Genomic DNA, 20,071 nt, shown 5'->3' on the forward strand with positions numbered 1-20,071 from the left:
ATTTTGTCAATGCTCCAAAGCAACCCATTGCTGAGAGCATTGCATGACTTCCTTGCAGTATATCCAAATGTTGCTATTTTGTTACTTAGAGAATTATCATTTTAATAGCTATAAAGCCACAAGCTGCACAATGAGGATGGACAGATCTTAAGTCTTTTTAGATCAAATTTGAGCTTATTGGAAATACTTAAACCAACAATCACTGCAGTACACTATAATGATGATGATGCATTTCTAAGCCCAGGAGTTTTTGTGTTCCAGAAATGATCATTGTTCATAATGCCTCTGATACATATTAAAATTAAAAATCCCTACTTTCAGTAGTACATATCTTTCCCTACAATTTTTACTACACATACAGACTAGAATCCTATTTATTAGTCCCAACCAAAGTTAAACCAGTTAGTTAATTTCTGAATTATGACCCAACATATTGGGAAATCCTATTTATTCAATGGGTCTACTCTAGAGATGGTAATTTTCAGGTCAGTAACTCCAGCCTTACAATCCCAAAATACATTGGAAGTACACATGTAATTTCTGTGCTGCAATTGAAATAGTCTTACCATATGTACAATATAATATTGGTTATCTAATAATATCAGGGATCCAAACAAACATCTGTTTGCAGACTTTATTGATTTTACATTGGCTTTCATGCTAATAAACCAGGAGTGGTCGCAGCAAAGATAGCCACAGGCAGTATTGATAGAATATTTTGTTATATACACTTATGAAAACAAAGAAATGCCACAAGTATGATTTAGGATTATTATGGCTCCATGGAAATGAGGATAGGGCTCATACACTTCTAAGAGCTGTGTAAGAGAGGGGATTTCAGATGATATAGGAAAAGAGAGGGGATTTCAGATGATATAGGAAAAGGAAAGATTTTGCAATTCCTTCTTGTGCACTACTATAAAAGGTACAAGAGTCCTATTTTATTGCATTCGGTTGGGGATTAGTATAGAGGCCCATCTACACTGCCATATAATCAAGTTTCAGAATACAGATCAACTGTAATGAAATGGATTATATGGCAGTGTAGACTCTTATAATTCAGTTCAATGCTGTTCAGCCTGCATTCTGTGTGTCTACACTGGGCATTATAATGAAATCTAAACTGGATTATATAGCAGCATAAACAAGACCAGAATTAATGTTCAGTTCTGAATATGACTGGATATTTTTCAGTCCATGCCAAGCTTTAAGGATTAGCAATGTGAGAAGTTCTGTGACAATTGAACAATGAATTCTGAGGGAAGTTCGGAAGAGTTGGTTCAGTAAACTGCAATCCCCAAACTAACTTTTTCCAAGCTCTGCTGCTGACCAGATAGCCCGAGAAAGAAATGCTCCTGAGAGCTTTTGGAAAGAGAATGGGATTGTGGATATACAAGGCTGGTGAAGCAATAAGGTGTCCCTTTTAATACAAAAATGAAAGAGATAAATGCAGCTACCTATCAGTTTTCCTGGGCTTATTTTATATCCAAGGTCACATCGAGGATAGAAAAGCACAGTTCTGATCAGCATAGTCCTCAGTCTACATAGCACCTCATAACCTTTTATAAGAGCAGCAGTTGTATTTCCAATGATATGTTTGTTATTTTTAGGGATGCAATCTGCATTCGAGAAGTGGTGCGCCAGCACCAATGCGTCAATAAAAATGTGCTCTGTGCGCTATAGAGTATTCTGCAGTTTATATAAAGAATGAACACACTTTATGGTGAAGGCACACTACATTCTTAGCCAAGGACATTCACTGATGGGCCTTTTATTAAGGTCATAATAAGAAATGTCGTAGAGTGATAAACACTAAGTGATAAATGGCCATGCAGACGTGAATCAAGAATGATGCTTGGTTCTTTTTAACTGGAAAAGTGCTATCTTCTTTCATTCCTTAACTCAGCAACTAAGCAACAAGCTGTGGTTAAATCTTTAAATATAAAATTGTGCCAGTGAGATAGCCACCAAACTTCTTTGATTATCAAGCATGTGGTTGGCTTGCATTTAAAGGTATTTAAAGCAAAAGAAGGCAAGGTCTTAGAGATAATATTTTATTTGGTATCCTTTCAGTATTTGTTTTTCCATTTGACCATTTTCTTAATAAATACACATATGTATATGATGAGCCCAGATCTTTAAAAATATTATTCTTTTGAACTGCAACTCCCATAATAAACAAGGACCTTTACTTCAAAAAAAAAGTAACTTTTTAAACATTCTGGATAATGCTAAAGTGAAGATTTAGAGTCAAATCTGAATTCAATAGAAAACTTATAAAGCATAAAGAAGACAAGAATGAAGTTGCTGCCATCTAGCTATTCAAGGGCAGGCAATTTTGTTAATTAACAACCACTTAGTTACAACAGAGAATGGTGGTGGTTTCCATATCAGTGGGCTGGAAAATCTGTTTTGAGTTTTTATCTAAACTTTAAAGGAACTATCCAATGTGTCAGATTTTTTTTCTTAAAACAGGATAGTTCCTTTAAAGTTCCGAGTAAGGCTGGATCGACACTGCTATGCAATCCAGTTTCAGAATGTAGATTAACTGCTTTGAGCTGGATTATATGAGTCTACACTGCCATATAATCCAGTTGTTTTGTTAATCTGCATTCAGAAATTGGATTATATGGCAGTGTAGATGGGACCTAAAACTCAAGGAAGAATCACCACCACAACTCCTAGAGGCCTATTAATCTCTACTACCAAACTCCATGTTCCCTGGAAGTTTCAAAAAGAGCTTTCATTTGGAATATGTTAGCAAATGTTTGTGATGGGATTTGAAGTAAAGAAAAAGAGAAATATCCAGAAAGTATGTGCAAGACTTTTTGCAAAAGTAAAAAATAAGGAAATAATTATAACAGCATTATTTTAACAGACCAAAGATTGTGTTGACACTGTTCATTCTTTGAATGTATCAAATGGCAAGAGACAAGAAAAGTCAATCCACAGCGCTATTATTCTTCCTGTTTTACTACCATTTTTTGGCAATGCTGTCCCATTTTGATTTTTAAATCCACTATTATGCAAACATTTGTAAGCAGAATCCAGGAGAGCTTCCAACTAATTTTTTTAATTTACCTCAAACATTATACTAGACATTAAATGTTATCCCTCTATACAAAGATTAAAAGACTTAAATTAAAAATAGCCTCAGGGTCCTTCCACACAGTCATAGGGTGGATCTAGACAACCCCTTTATTGTGGAAACTTCTGCAATAAAAAGGGGGCTTCCAGACAATGTCCTGGACAAACCCGAAGTAATTCACCACAAACCAGGAAAACCCAGGTTTGTGGTGCATTAATTTGATAATGGGTTTCTTCCGCACCTTCTTGAAAGGCGCGGGATAAACCAACTACTTCCAGTGTCTGGACTAAAGAATACTGCAGTCCAGACAGTATTCCTAGAGTTTTCTGGGCTAAATTAGCCTGGAAAACTGTGGGAATACCAACCTCCTTCCCAAAGCCTTTAAAAAGCCCTTTAAAAAGGAAAAGTACTTACCCGGCCAACATTAAAGAGCTGCTGCAGCTCTCCTGATGCATAGAAATTATGCATCAGGGGAAAGAATGGGAGGAGGAGGAAAATCTCTCCTGCCCCCCCCCCCCTTCCTGGTGCGACATTTCTACATGCTAGAAAAACTGCGGCGGCTCTCCAATGGAAGCTGGGTAAGGGCTTTACTTTTTAAAAGAGGTTTTTAAGAGCTTTTGGGGAGGGGGATAGAGTGTCCTGGTGTTCTCCCAGGCCAGTCCCAGAAGGACATCTGAACACCTACCCCAGAAAGCGCATGTGTGTGGACAGGGCCCCAGGAACATTTGCGTTTTTTAAACATGAAAGTTCCTGGGATAAAGCCCTGTCTGGAAAGCCCCCCAGAATATCAAGGCAGGAAATCCCACAATATCTGCTTTGAACTGGAATACATGGCATTGTGGGCTGAGATAACCCAGCTCAAAGCAGATATTGTGGGGTTTCCTGCCTTGATATTCTGGGTTATATGTGGAAGGGACCTATGTGATTACAACTGAGAGTGAACAGTGATGTTATAGAAACCATTCAGTCTTTACAAAAAAAAAAATCCTTTAAAACTGATTACTCAATATACTCAATTGCTTACTTTTTTCTTGTACACAATAATGAAAAAATGGGGTATTTTCTGCCTTCCTATGATACCTTTGTGTAAAATTTTAATCATTTTTTTTAAAAAAATAAAGTTTTTAAATGAAATTTTTGATTAAAATTTTGAAAATCACTTTGGAAAACTTTCTTCAGTTCTCAAAATCCTGTTGATTTTTTTTAAAAAAAATGAACAACAAGGGCAAGAATCATTCTAATCTCCCCTTCCTATGACTGGATCTACACTGCCCAATAATCCAGTTTCAGAATGTGAATTAACTGCATTGAACTCAAGTATATTAGTCTACACTCCTCTATAATCCAGTTCAATGCAGTTAATACGCATTCTGAAACTAGATTATAGGGCAATGTAGATCCAGACCATGATGCATCCCCACTAACCATACACATGAAGACCTTGAGGCTAAAAAGGGAAGATCTCCTGAGGATCTTAGAATCCACACAAGCTGTTATGGGAAGATGTGGTTTGTCAGCCTAAACTTTAAGCCAGATAGGGCTTTATTATATATCATAACCAGTATGATTTCCCTCGGTGGTTCAAAGGGCTAAACCCTTGTGCTGACAGGACTGAAGACCAACAGGTCATAGTTTTGAATCCGGGGAGAGCACGGATGTGCTCCCTCTGTCAGCTCCAGCTACCCATGCAGGGACATGAAAGAAGCCTCCCACAAGGATGGTAAAACATCAAGAACATCCAGGTGTCCCCTGGGCAACATACTTGCAGATGGCCAATTCTCTCACACTACAAGCAACTTGCAGTTTCTCAAGTTGCTCCTGACACGGGGGGAACAAACAGTATGTTGACTTGTTTCAAGAAAGATACCGGCAGCCAGTGCAACCATTGGAGCAAGGGCATTCTATATATGACTAGCATAAGAATGCATGTTTTGTTTTGTTGTATAATGACCCATTAGTAACAAAAAAAATTACATAGTAAACTAACTTCTTACTGGAGGCATATTTCTGTTTCTGTTTAGGAAAAAAAGCTCTTTCTCAGGAGGCACCACAGGTTCATTCCTTATTTGTTTAAAGATTTTTATTTCCTTCTAATTGATATAAAGTGAGATTTTTTTTCTGAAAAGGAGGTTAGGAAAAAGTTACCTTCTTTCTTCATCCCAGCACGGAAACACTTTTTTAAACGACAGTATCTGCATTGATTTCTCTTGTCCTTATCAACAATACACTGCCGGCTAAATCTGTTGGACAGAATCGAGGATAAATATATTAGAGTGCAACTCCAGGAGGATCCTGATTAGCACAGGTGAAACAATTAATGGGCACTGTCAAAACAATGTCTCCAACTATCAACCTCCCCTGCTCCTTTTGCTTTAATCAGCCTTGAAACATTTCTCTCTGCCATTCTTCTAAAGGGAATATTTCCTTGTGATGATCAAGTAAAGTCCCATTAGGTTATTCATCATCTTGTGAAAGCAAAGCATAGACATTTTCTTCTCCCTGTAGCAGATCTTTAAGGTGACTTTTTATGGCTTCATCTCCTGCTGGTGTATAGATGAAGAAGACTATGAAACAAAAGGAAAAAGTCTAACTGAATCGGGACAAAGCATTAGCACAGCATTTTCAAACATGGTGCTACCCGGTGTATTGAACTACATGCCACTTTGTCCGCAACCAGCATAGCCAGTTGTGACCCTGCCTCTGAGAAGCATTCAGACAAGACATGAAGGTAGCACTCTCCCCTGCTGTTTGCCACTCCAGTCTGGAATTCAAAGATACATTGTCTTTGTTTGGGGAGGTTTTATCCACAAATAGATTAACAGCAATTCATATGCATATAGATAAGCATGAATAGATCTATATTTTTATGTTATTTTAAATTTTTAAATTGCCTTGAACAGGCAGGATTACTTTTAATATACATGTGTTATGGCGACAATTTTTATGCTTCTATTTTGTCTTGTTAATCTTATGGTTATGTTGTTTTTTACTTTGTATTTTTTGTGATGTTACCTGGGAACCGCTCTGAATCCCCTTGGGGAGATGGAGCGGTATATAAATAAAGTTTTATTAGTATTATTATTATTATTACAGGTATGCATATATATTGGTGGTGATGATGATGATGATGATGATAGACAGAAAGACAGACAGACAGATAGATAGATGACAGAGATAATGATGGAGAGGAGAACCAATGTGGTATAGTGGTTTGAACATTGGACTAGGACTACATCACAGTCATGGAAACACACAGGATAACCTAGGAGAAGTCAGTGTCAGAGGAAGGCATGGCAATTCCCCTTTGAACAGTTATTGTCAAGAAAATCCCATGAGGGTTTTACCTTAAGATGAAATCACTCAAAAATATGCACCAATGACACATGTGTGTGACTATCTCTAGCACAACTTTATTTTGTTCGTTTGTTTCTGAACAATGTAGGAACAGCGACATGAGCAGTGAGTCCTCCAAGGCTTCCATTCTACAATACTCACCCCATCATAATTTAAATTAAAGATCTTAGAACTATTGATTAAAGTTTGGGAGAAAATTCACATTTACATTATACTACTTAAGTCATTGTGGTTTCTGATCAGCCCCACAGTGGCTAATCACCACATGGGGTTGATCCAGCTTAACCCACAACAAAGCTTTTTAATGCAAAATTTGGTTTGACCCCCAAGTGAGTGGGTGTCAAGACACCTGGGCTTATTCCTAACCAGAACTGGCAGCAGCTGTGCTCCCCAGGATCAAAGTGGCTTAGGGAGTCCCTATCAGTCTATCAAATAGGCTTGATCCAGCATCTGGGACATCCAGGGTTATGATAGATGCACCCTGCTTAACTCTGCTATATAGGTGTGTCCTACCTAACACCATCCTATGGGAGTCATTCACTCTTGTTAGGATGGTGAAAAAGTAAACACATACAAAAAGGCAGCAATCCACCAAACCATGTTATCACGTGGATATTCTGAGGTCTTTTCCAAACTGTTTTAAGTTAATGTTTTAATGTAATTGTTCTATTTCATTTTGTAGTCTCCATTAACTGAATTTTTATCTTACTCAAATTGTGAGATATCTTATATCCAATGCTGGGAGAAAGGTAAGGTATACATTGAATAAATACATAGTCTAGAAAAGTAATATTTCCAAACTCTTGTCATTTTGAGGACGGCAGAATGATAGTATGAGCTGCTGTAGTTAAAATAGTCTCATTCAATCAAACAGCTACACTGCTTTAGATATCATCTGCAATGGTTGAAATCCAGTTTCCAGTGTGGCATGCTAACCTTTCTCCAACTTCAATATTAACATATATAGATATAGATAAATTTGGGCCAGAAAGTCTCAAGATAACAGAAAAAATATCTTGAAAGGGAGACCTGAGTCAAGTGATAGTAATAGCAGGAGAGAGAGTACCTTTTAACCTCAGCAGCAGTCTTAGGCAACCTTCTTGAGAAATGAGAAGCAGATAAAAGAAAATGCCAGAGGGCACCTTGTAGCACAGATCTAGTAGTACTTGAGGAATATATATATATATATATATATATATATATATATATATATATATATATTCCTGTAGCAGAGACATGGAAAGTAAAAATAAAACAAGGGACAGAAAGGCAATGAAGAGGCAGAGAACAAATGTTTCTTCCAGAGAAGTCTCAGATGAACAAAATCTACATTTATTGTCATTTGCAAATGAAATAGTTTGGTCCAGGGCTGCAAACACCTGCCACAAAAAACTGTTGGATTGGCAACAGAAAAAGATGTCTCATACTGCAAGGAATCTTTTTCCGTAGCTAACAAACAAGTATTCCAAAGATGAGGAGAACTGAAATCTGAATTTACGACCTCAGGTCCTTGCCATTGCATTGGCTCCCCATCAGCGCTTGTGGTAGGTCGCTAAACATGCAGAGAACTTAAGGGCAAGGGAAAATGGATCTTACCTAATGAAGAATCAGATCAAGGATTTGCCCTGCAGCTCCTGAACACCTCTACCTTCCTTGACCTGTAACTAGGATGGAGACCATGTAGCGCACCAAATGTTGGACTCTAATTTCCATATGGCATAGCTACTGATGAAGAATGTTATGAATCGCAGTCCAACAGCATATGGAAGATTGCAGGATTCCATTCCTGCCATACCAATTGTGGCAGGGATGAAAAACTTCTAGAAGGTCATACATCCCTTCCCTTAGCTTTCTAAGGATTTTTCATATTTCATGGTTTATATTTAAACTACTCTCTGCATATACTTTTTTACTTTTCTACAAAAAACCCCACCATTTTGTGCAAATATATTAGTATTTTCAAAAACCTGGATTTTATTAAAAATTTCAGTTTTTTTACAAAACATTTTTGCAGAAAAGCAAAAGTTTCCTGCAAAAAAAAAAATCACAGTTGAATTGTAAAAAAGGAAATGGCAAAAAACTTGTGATCTAAACCAGAATGAAAATATTAGTTGCATACACAAGGGAGGCAACCCTCATCTAAACACAATTTAAAAAATCACACAAAGGTTGGGATAATCAAGGCCACAACTTGTTTATTAGTTACAGCTGAAATAGGGTTGGCAGGCATACATGTGTCCTGGATCCACCGCATTGGACAGCCCAACTGCTGATCCGACGTGACAGAGGGGTGAACCTCAGGCTGAAATCTGGACAGCTCACCCTACTGAACGTGGAACAAGGTGAGAGGGGGCATGGTGCAGACCCCCCCCCCCCCGGTGCAGCTCTGAGTTTACTGCACAGCCATGAACCCAATACTCCAAATAATGACCTTTCCAGAGGAGCTTGAAGGTAACTGAGCCAGAGAAGCAGCCGACCTCCTTAAATACTCTGCAGGCAGATCTGAGGTAAGTGGTATTCCCTCAGGTCTATCCACTCTGCCCAATTGTCTATCCACAAAGCATGCTCAGGGGAGCAAGAAAAGATGTAAAGCGCCATGAAAAAAGGGGGGCTGAGATCACCAACTTAGCCTCACATCACAACTGCCTCACATGTTAAGTCAGTTTTCTTTTATTTAAATTTATGTTTTAAATTGTTTTAATGTCAATAGCTTCTTTATATTCTAATAATATCTTTTTGTATGTCTTAACCATAATTTGTACGTCATATTGAGAAGGAAAATGGGACATTAATCATCACCTTCACCTCGTATTTGAGGACATGATAAGTGAACTTTAGAGCTTTACGTTTGAGCTATAATTGCTTCAATTCTCTGTATTCAAGGGCTGGATGGATATCCATTTTGACATATTTCTGATTTTTAGTTTGCCCTGAATTTAAAGTTTTGGGGTGTGTATTTTGTAAATTTACGTGAACGTCTGTATGTTCATGTCATCTAACATGTAAATGTTTGTATATTATACTTCTGTGTTAATTTTTAATTGGAGAATTCCATTGAAAATTTTAAAGACAATCAAATTTCAAAGACAACTCCATTTTTGATACAGTTGTCATCTAAAAATGAAAAATTTTCATCAAACAAATTTCCTCTCTGACTCTTCTCTGGAACCCTTGTCAGGATAGAAATTGGGAGGGGGAGGGATAGAGATACTAAAAAGACACAGGATAGAGATATTGGGGGAAAATACATATGACATCCTTTAAATTTGATGTTTCTTATACCTGCAAGTGTAAACATGATTCTTTCGTATGCTGCGTCGGAAGAACCCTTTACATCCATCACAACTGGAGGCACCATAATGCTTGCCAGTGGCTCTGTCTCCACATATTGCACAAAGACCAATGGCTCCATTGTCTGCAGTATTCATATTGGGTTGCTCTGCTGAGCAACTATCTGAGAAGGGATAAGAACAAGGTATATGATTAGGAATAAAGCTTGGGGGGAATTCAAGCCTGCAACTAAATTATCCCATCCTGGAGATTGTACTTGCCTTCTCTTTTAATTAGCATTTCCCATTTAAAGATGGCAGAAAACACAGCATGCCTAATTACCTCCAATAAACCTATCATGCCTACTTGTCAGAATTTATGATGCTCATAACAATAAATGCCTTTTTTGTTTTGCAAACCCCCAAGACTGATAATAGAAGTAATAACACTAATACAATTGCCCAGCTCCACATATGTCTCTAACTGCTTAAATATCCTAGTTAGTTTAAATAATTGGGAGATGCTGCTGTAAGGCTACATTCTTTCAGATGCTTGCTAAATCACTGTACATAAATTTTCAAGTAAATCAACTGTGACTGGAGATTCTAGGTAAGGAGGCAATACGGCCTTGCATCCATATATCTTCAAGTTGAGAAACAAGCATGTGTCTTCTTGTTTCAAAGGCAGGGCAAGCTTAGATTGCACTAGTCATCACTAGTTTGAAATAGCATCTGGATTCCAAAGGAAAATGGCAGGCACACGATAAACTAGGGAAAGCACAAGTCATAATGTGACTAAAGTAAAACCGCTGAAACAATTGAATTCATCTATGTATTGACTCTCTGTTCTAGATTTGATTCAATGGGTCTGCTTTACCAGGTAAAGGAATATGCTTTATATTGTAATTGTATATTGTATATGCTTAAATATTGTAAACAAAAATAATAATTTTGTGTTTGGCATCTAAATAATTGCAAATGATTCACTTATTGTTTTTTCCACACAGTTCTTCTGGGGGAGGGTGTTTATTTTGTGATTTGTTGTTGCAAATATATTCAGTTTGTCCAGGCACAAGGACCTTGAAGTGTATGATTTTTGCACTAGTTAAGTAAGTTACAATGTCTCAGATTGTGAGGGGTCTCAATACAAACCAAACTTCTCAAATAAACAAGATTATTATTTTCCATTTTTATACAATTGGTTATAAATAAAGGCAACATTAAAAACAGATTTTTTGAGCACATCTACACTGACCCTTGAATCAGTCCCGAGAGGTATCCACACAGGTGCAATAATGAGGTAAACCATAGGAGAAGGGTTCAAGAGGGGACAATCATCCCACATCCCTAGGCCAGTGAAGATGGGGCTTTGCTATAATTTTAAGATTAACTTGTTCATTTCAGAAAAGGGTGTACATAAAATCGGTCACTGATGGTAAAGATACCACAAGACTACAACTGGCCTTCTGTATCTTTCAGATTCTGCATTCATAGATTCCACCATCCATGACTTGAAATTTTGTTTTCAAAATCCAAAAAGCAAACCTTGATTTTATATTAAGGATGCCATTTTACTCTACCATTGTGCTTAATAAGACCTGAGGATCCATGGATACCAAAGACCTATTGTACTTTTTCCTTCCTTTTTTATGCAAACATAGAGGGCAGAGGAAAGAATACTATTTATGAAAGCAGTGGCAGAAATCACGTAGCCCTCCAGTTACGCATTTCCCATCACCCTACCTCGTATATGCCAATAGAAGTTGCAGTTGACAACATAAACGTATCTTGGTGATTCCCACCCTAGCATAAAACTGAGAGTTGCAGCAATACAGTGGAGTATGTTGGAGATGTGGCAATAGCCCATGCTGGGCATTCTTTTTGAGCTTTCTAGATGATCCCTTTCACAAGAGGATACATCTGAGTACTAATTATGTATTTATTTAGATTTAATTATTGAATGTATACCTCTACTTTTCTCGTGAGGTGGGATCCAAGGAAGTTTTTAGTAATTTAAAACAAAGGTAAAATCTTATTTTACAACAGCTAAAAAAGCTAAATACAGTGTTAGTGGGGTTTTTAATATATATATTAAAATAATTTTAAAAAACATTTAAAACCTAATTATGAACAAAAGATAAAACAGCACAGCACTTCATGCACACTATTCCCATATCATTTACATTTCAAAATATGCCCGAGCAAAAAGTATTCACCTGCCAATGGAAAAAAAGCAGGGAGGGGGGCAAACAGGCCCTTCCATAGAAAGGAGTTCCACAGTGTCCTCAACTAACTTGCCCGGATGGCAAAACCAACAGAACCTCTAACAAGATATTTTTCTATGTGGTGAATTATACCTTGTTTGTGTCCCCTGAGCTTGTTTGATGCCCTATGGCATGATACAGTATATACGTGTATATGAGAAAAGTTTAATGTAGTTTGCTCACATCAGCCTTCATAGGAACAAAAATGCTTTACATAGACAATTCCCACCTGACTAAAGTTAAAAAGCTACTCTAATCAAATAGTAAGATGTTTTCTCTGCTAAACATTAGCTTGTAAAGCCCTCTTGTGATTAACATCTGAGTTCGTCTATCAATTCATATAGGGCAATATTACCACATATTAAACATATCAACTGGAAAAAAAAACACTTCAAGGTTCTTTTCTACATCGTTAATTATTTTACCCTCAGCATATTTATATCTTAACTGTCATTTTAAATATCATCCACAAAAATATTCTCCATTTCCACACTGTCAATGGTAGTTACTCATTCATCCCAGAGTAAATAAAATAAATGTAAAAAGAATATTTTTCTTCTTTTGATGAATTGACCATTGACACGACTGTAATGTTATATATTACTTGGAACTGGCAGATTATTTTCTGCACAATATATTTTATTACACATATCTTTCCCAAAACTGCATGTTATAGAGGTGTTATCCAAGGATATCACATTAATTAGTAATACATCAATTAGATCAGACCATCCAGAATTGTTTTTATGCAATTTCTAATAGTTCATTATAAATTCTAGTGTTATGCTTTCTGATTCTTTTACTGAATAAATTTCAACATATCCATTGTTCACGTGGCCATACCTTCCTATAATAACACATTTTATACATTAGTATTCTATACCATCATATTGTCCCTGATAATCCAAAGAAAGCCACAAGAACCTAAAGCCGTTCTTGTTTCCTTCAGACTGTAGCCACCAAAAACCAAGTCAAGCTTTCACACATTCACTATGATCTAGCATGTTTAAATGGGATTTAGCTATTCTACCCGCCAGACAGCATAAGATCTACAGTAATCTGATATCCAATAATCTTTTCTATGTTCAATCGGTTATAATTTTATTAAAACACATTTAGCAATGATGTGCAAAGAAAAAGAGTGAAAACTAGAGATGCTATTTTCAAAACAAAACTGTATTATTAACAATGAAACATTTGGCTAACTATTAAGAAGTGTCATTTTTTTTTGTCCACTTACAAACTGTCTCTTGTGTCTGAAACGATTCAAACTCACCATTGCCATTATACAAGACCTGCATTGTTTCAAATCCCAGGCTGGTATAACTTGGATCTAAGACTTCTTCAGTATAATTTGGTATGTCCATGTCCAGAACTGGCTCTGGGATCCTCATCATTGAGTGTGAATCAAGAAAATGACGGCTTCTCCAAAGGAGAATATGCAAACACTCTGTTTTCCTGTCAATTGGTGATTAATAACCCAAGTGTTAACTGTAACTGTGTCATGTAGTGTTGCAATGGGAGGAGTTATGAAACCAATTCAGCTGGTTGTACTCAACCTGCAATTATTCCTCCTTTTTATGGGGTACAATCAGATAGATTATCTTGCAATGTTTCATTGAAAGTTTTAAATGTGATTTTCTGATTTACTGTTTTTAATTGCAATCTGTCTCCAACTTTTTAAAAAAACTGCTTTCTTTTTTATAAAAAAAAGCCCTAACAATACATTTGTTTTATTGACAACAGTTTAGAAGCTAACCAAATCCAATCCAAATCAAATGAAACTTCATATAAATGTTATGAGTAAGAAGATATTCCTCAAATTTTAAAACCTGGCATATTGCTATTCTTGCACAGCCATGGCTTTGCACAGTAGAAAGTATTGTCAGAGATAAGATACAGGGAATTGTCCTATAGTGAACCAGACATATTTAACTCATTATTGCCTACTAGGTATTTCCATAAATGTGGACTAATTATTTCCACAAATTTCCCCACATTGTATGCAGGAAACTAATATTTCCATGCAGTTTTAATCTGGTATCCACACACTCTGATATATTTTAGGAAATTATTCTACTCAAAAATACATTTTGTGGAGATTACATGAGAATTGTGGAAGTTGCCATATGTGGTTTTTGTGCAATATTGCAATTTTCTATGCAACATAAAATGATTCTGCACACAAACACAAACAATAAAAATGAAGTCAGTTTTTATGTGCAACATTTCCTGGTGGTTTAACTCAACAATACCTCCCCCCCCCCCACTGCCCTAGCTATGTAGAAATTGTGTTGTTACACACAAGGCAAAATATAAATTCAAAAAGTAAAGAAATCATGTGTATTTCTGCACAGAAAAAATTCTTGAAACACTTTGGGATGTAAGAATGCAGGCTGAAAACTAAATGATATTATTATTCTACCTGATTGAAGCATATTCACATAGCTCAACCCCAAAGAAATTCATGCAGAATGTCTCCATGCCACTGTGGCAGTGAGAGGGAGTCCACGCCATACAGCAAGGTTGAACTGAATTTGATGGCCACCTTTACTGTCATTATTTTGACCAAGAGCTTCAAATTGCTCCTGGTCATTGCTCAGGGGCCGGGCTTAGCACAGCAGGCAAAACCGCTGTGCTGCAGAAAAATCCTGCTGATTGGTAGGTCAGCAGTTTGATCCCAGGAGGGATGAGCACCTGCTGTTTGTCCCAGCTCATTTGTCCACCTAGCAGGTCAAAAGCAGAAATGCAAGTAGATAAAATAGGTACCGCTATTTAGCAGGGAGATAATAAAGATGCCTTTAAAAGGAGATCAGATTTGAGGAAGAAGCTCCTCGGCATGAAAGATGGAGCGACAGCACCCCTCCCCCCATGGCCAGAGTCAAGAACAGTGTCCAAGATGGCGGAAATAAGATGGGGAAAACTGCCTTTACCTCTGTTTGTGTGTGTCTGTCCTTGTTAACTGTATAATTGGCATTGAATGTTTTGCCATATGTGTATTCTGTAATCTGCTTTGAGTCCCCTTCAGGGTGAGAAGGATGGAGTATAAATACTGTAGATAAATAATGCAAATAAATTGACTTCACTGATGTTTGCAAAAGTGCTAGCTTTCTCAGAGAGGTGAAAATGTAAATGAGGGATTAGCCCTTCCTTTCCCTCTGACCCCTCCATGTCACACTGATCCTTTTTAAACCATTTTCTGTCCAGAAATTCTGCACTAAAATTGCCAATTACATTTTTCTATGCAGAACAATTACTGCAAAGAAAAGAATGTTTTCTTTGCAGAAAACTCTGTTTACTGCACAAAACAATCCCATGCAAACTTTGTGAAGAATAAATTTGGAAATTGTAAATAGCCTTTGAAAATTCTGTGGCTCTTGAAAACTTTTTTGCAGACCTCACTACCTCTGAAGATGCTTGCCATAGATGCAGGAGAAATGTCAGGAGAAAACGCCTCTAGAACATGGCCAACAACCTACAACAACCCAGAAGAAAAAATGCTGAAATTACACATTGCTACCTTAAAGGAGAAGCCTCGTGAAGAATTACATCCCTAACATTTTTCAATCAGCTATTGCATGCATAAAGAACTGAAGTAATATATTACTTAGTAATGTCTTGTTTGCATGAGACAGTCTCCTTAAAGAGATGTAAAACTGTGACTTGTTGCATCTCATTAATCGTTAACATGATAGTCTGACCCTTGTTCAAATGAGAAAGCAATTCAAGGAGGTGAAATTGTTGATCAAGCACAAAATACTCATCCAATGATTCTGAAGATACCACATTCAGATAGGCACCTTCTCCCGTGCCAACTCCACCATGGTGAATCAGTGGCTCCTTCTCAGAAAGACAGATTGTTTAAAACTGGTCAACACCTCTTCTAGTGTATGAATATAAGGATTCCTTCTTTTTCTGGTCAGATCCCCCCTCTTCATACAATGAATCCTTTTTCTTTGTGACAAAAAGTACACATATATGCTCAAGCACAACTGGACTAGCTAACCAATCAAAAAGACTTTATCAATCCACTTGATGCTTCCGTTTTTCAAACATTAGAAAGCAGGCAATTGCCTCTTTGTGGAAAGAATAATTCCAGTAAATATGAAAACTCTCTCAAGACCACTGCAAAATATTTCTCTTTTACAAGCAAGGGGAAGTATTTGTATATCATTTCATATTGCCAAATGTGGCAATAAACTGAGCAAAGACTTCCATCCTATAGTTTAAAGAGTAGAACAAATTGGGTCTTAAAATTGAGTCTTGAAGCTATCAAGGTGAGAGTGATCTTCCATTTCTTTGCCAGCTCTGATACCAGGCTAAACCTGGGATTCATGACATTGCTGCCCTGCTGAAGGGACTGGTATGCTCAAGCCAAGTGAAGCCGAGCTAGCATTATCAACAGAAAAAAACAATAAGAGTATGGGAAAACTGCTTCTGTATCTATAACTCCCAGAATCCACCAGCTAACATGAGAGAATGAAAAATGAGTTGATTCTTTTGACACACTTACTAGGGCAGCCAATGACGAAGGACCAATTTTTGTTTTCTTTGAGAAATAGAGGTTTAGTGCTTTTTGCATGCCTTTGAATATTTCATAGGACTCTTTGCCTTCCCAAACTACATTTCCCAGAAGTCTGTGCTTTCTTTCCCAGAGAACTTTGATTTCTTCTTGCTGCATCCCTCTCCTAATGGCAAGAGTTCATTTATTTAAAGAGGAAAGGCAGACTTTTTGACTTTGCTTTGCTTCCCTGTGCTGAAAATGAAACTGACCTTGTGAAGCTTCTGAGATTTACAAAATTCAAGCAAAAAAATATTGGCCAAGCTTTGATTCTTAAATTTTTGGAGCAGACCATAACCACATGTCAGATATTGTGTCATAAGTAAAAATTTAACAAATGTGACATGACTTACGATAACTAATGAAAACATTGCACAGACCTACTGGGTACCTGCAGGAGTGAATGAAACACAGCAAGGAAAATTGTATGTAGCCAAACATGAGAGCTGGGGAAGGAGTCCGGTAACTACCAATTTTGGATTAGTTACTGAGGCCAATCCAACTGTTGATCTGTAACTTATATTTGCACACTACAAGCAAAAAAATGCACAGCACTAAATGAAAATGCAGTTTTAAAAGTTATGGACACAAAAGGAAATAAGCTTACATGATTGATTTGGAACCCATATATATTCTCATACCTTTCTTAGTCCATCATTTTTAATGATAGAGACACCATACCTTAAGTGCTAACAGCATTTATTGAAGCATAACATTTCTTTCACAGAATACAACTTATGTAACACAGACACGACCAGATTATTAATGGTATGATCAATAGTTGCTCCAGGCTGTTCACTGGCTAAGCTATATAGGCTATTCCTGTGCTATTGCTCCTAGAACAGCTAAAACATGTGTAAAGGGTGAGTCCTATTTTTTTTTGAACTGTCCTATAGACAAACCCAGCACCTTAATTTGGCCTTAACTGCATGAATAATTTCCCCTGTAATATATTAACATGTTTATTACTTCCAAAATTATTTTATGCCATGTTATCAGCTAAAAATAGGAAACAACGAGGTTACCATTTTATTTAGAGTCACATTCCAGAATTTGAAATTTTAGTTTGAAGAATAATGAACATAATATGCTGAAGCAATTTATAATTGCACTGACTATAGGATGGTGCTCTGGAACCCAAACCAGAGCACTAACTGACTGATTATAGCTATTGTTTAATTAAAGGTGCAAATCCATGCTCAACAAATAGGTCTTGTTAAGAACTTGCACCTTACCAAATCAATAACTGAAATTGATCAGTGGATGATAAACTGTTCTGAGTTCCAGAGCAATATCCTACCGCTATGCAGAGACCAAAGGGATTTTATTGCTTGATGGTTTAAACACCTCATTCTTTGACCACTTTTAAGTTCAGTAATCGATTATGTCTTGGTAGCCTCTAAGGAAGCGGTGCTGCAAATGTATACTTTAATAATACTGCTTAGCTTTTGGTGATACTGAAAGTCTTTGGGCAATGTAGGAAATTGCCCATTCTACTAGAATCCTGGAAACAGATGTGGTCTATAGTTATTTGTGCCAAACATACAGAGGTGATATTTAAATTATCCATTTCTAGCATCTGACACCAATCATATACTACAAAACGTTTCATTTATTAAGCTGTGGGGAGGATGTGATATATCAGAGTCATTCTATCACATATGGCAGAAATGAGATATTGTGGCTACCTTTTGGATCTCATATTTCAAGAAATTTCCAAGATCACCAAATAGAATAACACTGCTGAGTGTAGATTAGGTGTTATGAGGGTTTTTTTTTCCTCTGTAGATGAGTTACAGAACATTTGGCACAAGGATTTAATTAAGGAGGATACTCTTAGTACAGACTATAGTATATTTCATTATGGAAAAAATGATAAATCCACTAAAGTTGACATGACAAATAAATCTGAATTTTATAGTATATTTTTTGTGATATTATTTTATGTCTTTTCTGAGAAATCATACCAGAAGATACTTTAAAGCTCAATCCAACTGTTTTCTGGATAAGGTAGACCCACTGAATCAAAAGGGATTACATACATGATTAATTACTAAAAGTGATGCAGAAGGTCTATTATAGGATGGCTCTACACTGCCATATAATTCAGATTATCAAAGCAGCTAAAACAGGAAATCCCATGCACAAGGGTCTTCCTCCAGGGGCAAACCAAAAATGGACAACTTGGGAGTCCCTGAACATTGTGCTCCAAGACCTGTTAAGGATTCTAGTTAGAGGAGTCTTCTGGATTCATTCTGACAGTCCTACTCAAAATTATGGTAGTGCTTTTTGTCTGATTTTGTGGAGTGTTTGTCAAAGAGAAACATAAAGGGAGAGATCAGGAAATAGAGAGATTTTCATAGACACAGGGAGGGGGGGGAGGGAGAAAGAGAGAGAGAGAGAGATCATTATATAGTCTACATACAAAGTAGTATTAATTACACCATTAAATGCCTTGGATCATATTTCATCTGTCACAGTGGTTCCCAACCTGTGATCTGTGGACCACCAGTGGTTTGCAAGAACTAAATTATGGCCCACAGTCTCATCGTTACTACACAGTTGCAATGAGAGCAACTGGTCTCGCAGAACCCTCTTATAGTGCCGAGGCTTATTAAATATGGTTTTCTGTGAGCGAGCAAATGGTAAGTACTGAATGGCATATGTTCTGTATCAGAAACTAGAACTGATGTGGTCTATCCAATGCAATTTTCTGAATCAGCAAGACCGAATAACCAAATCTAAAGTAGACCAAAAACTGATGTGTAACCCTTTTGGTACTCATGTTGGAGAGTGGTCTCTGGTCATAGTGTTCCCCGGTCAAGTGGTCCCTGGTCAAAAAAAAGGATGGGAACCATTGATCTATCATAACTCTTTATCCCCTCCATCTATCCTTTTATAGAGTTACTAAGATATTATAATAATGTATCCATATGTCTCACAAAACCACACACGGAAAAGCAAATCCCTGAAGGCAGCTATTTTTTTTCAAAGTCCAAACCTAACTTTCCCAATTTTTGTAGCTTGCTTCACTAGTCATCTCTACTGTGTAAAATGAGTTCAGTAGAATCACGAGGCAGTGGGACCCATTGTCCCCTATGAAGGTCTAGGGGCTACGATTTCCTGTTGTTGAAAATGTGCCCCAGCTGACAGTATTCCCATTGCTGCCTTCTGTTCCAGCCTCACCCCTTAAAATCAGTTTCTTACTGGATACTATGACATGTCATCCCCTAGGAGCACAATTCTGCTGCAATCTCAGCAGCAAAGAAATATCCACGGTGCTATTTCAGCAGCAAAGGAATATCAGCTAGGAACCCACAGAAATGTGGTCAAAAGTAATATATGGCCCCATGCTCAGTTGTTCCCATTTTAATGTGAATTTTCCTCTCTCCAACCAACATATAGGGTAAATGTAACCAAGAATTTAAAAAGTAGAATATGTTATGCCTTCCCCACCACACCTCACTTTATTGACTTTCACATTACAGTTGATATAACTACAGATGTTCTTGACATATCACGAAGCAGAAGACAG

At 37.1% G+C, this 20,071-nt stretch overlaps 1 protein-coding gene across 2 annotated transcripts in view; it reads right to left on the bottom strand.

The window, feature by feature from the left end:
- Positions 1–20,071, bottom strand: part of HNF4G (hepatocyte nuclear factor 4 gamma) — a 79,390-nt gene that overhangs the window by 12,666 nt on the left and 46,653 nt on the right. For both annotated transcript variants that reach the window (XM_060775504.2, XM_060775503.2), the window contains exons 3-4: positions 9,725–9,896; positions 5,234–5,328 (exon numbers count right to left, since the gene is read on the bottom strand). In XM_060775504.2, coding sequence (XP_060631487.1) covers positions 5,234–5,328; positions 9,725–9,870 — 241 coding nt within the window. In that variant the 5' untranslated portion in view covers positions 9,871–9,896. The remainder of the gene's footprint in view (positions 1–5,233; positions 5,329–9,724; positions 9,897–20,071) is intronic.

This window comes from Anolis sagrei, chromosome 4, assembly GCF_037176765.1.
Source record: "Anolis sagrei isolate rAnoSag1 chromosome 4, rAnoSag1.mat, whole genome shotgun sequence".
Lineage (NCBI taxonomy): Eukaryota > Metazoa > Chordata > Lepidosauria > Squamata > Dactyloidae > Anolis > Anolis sagrei.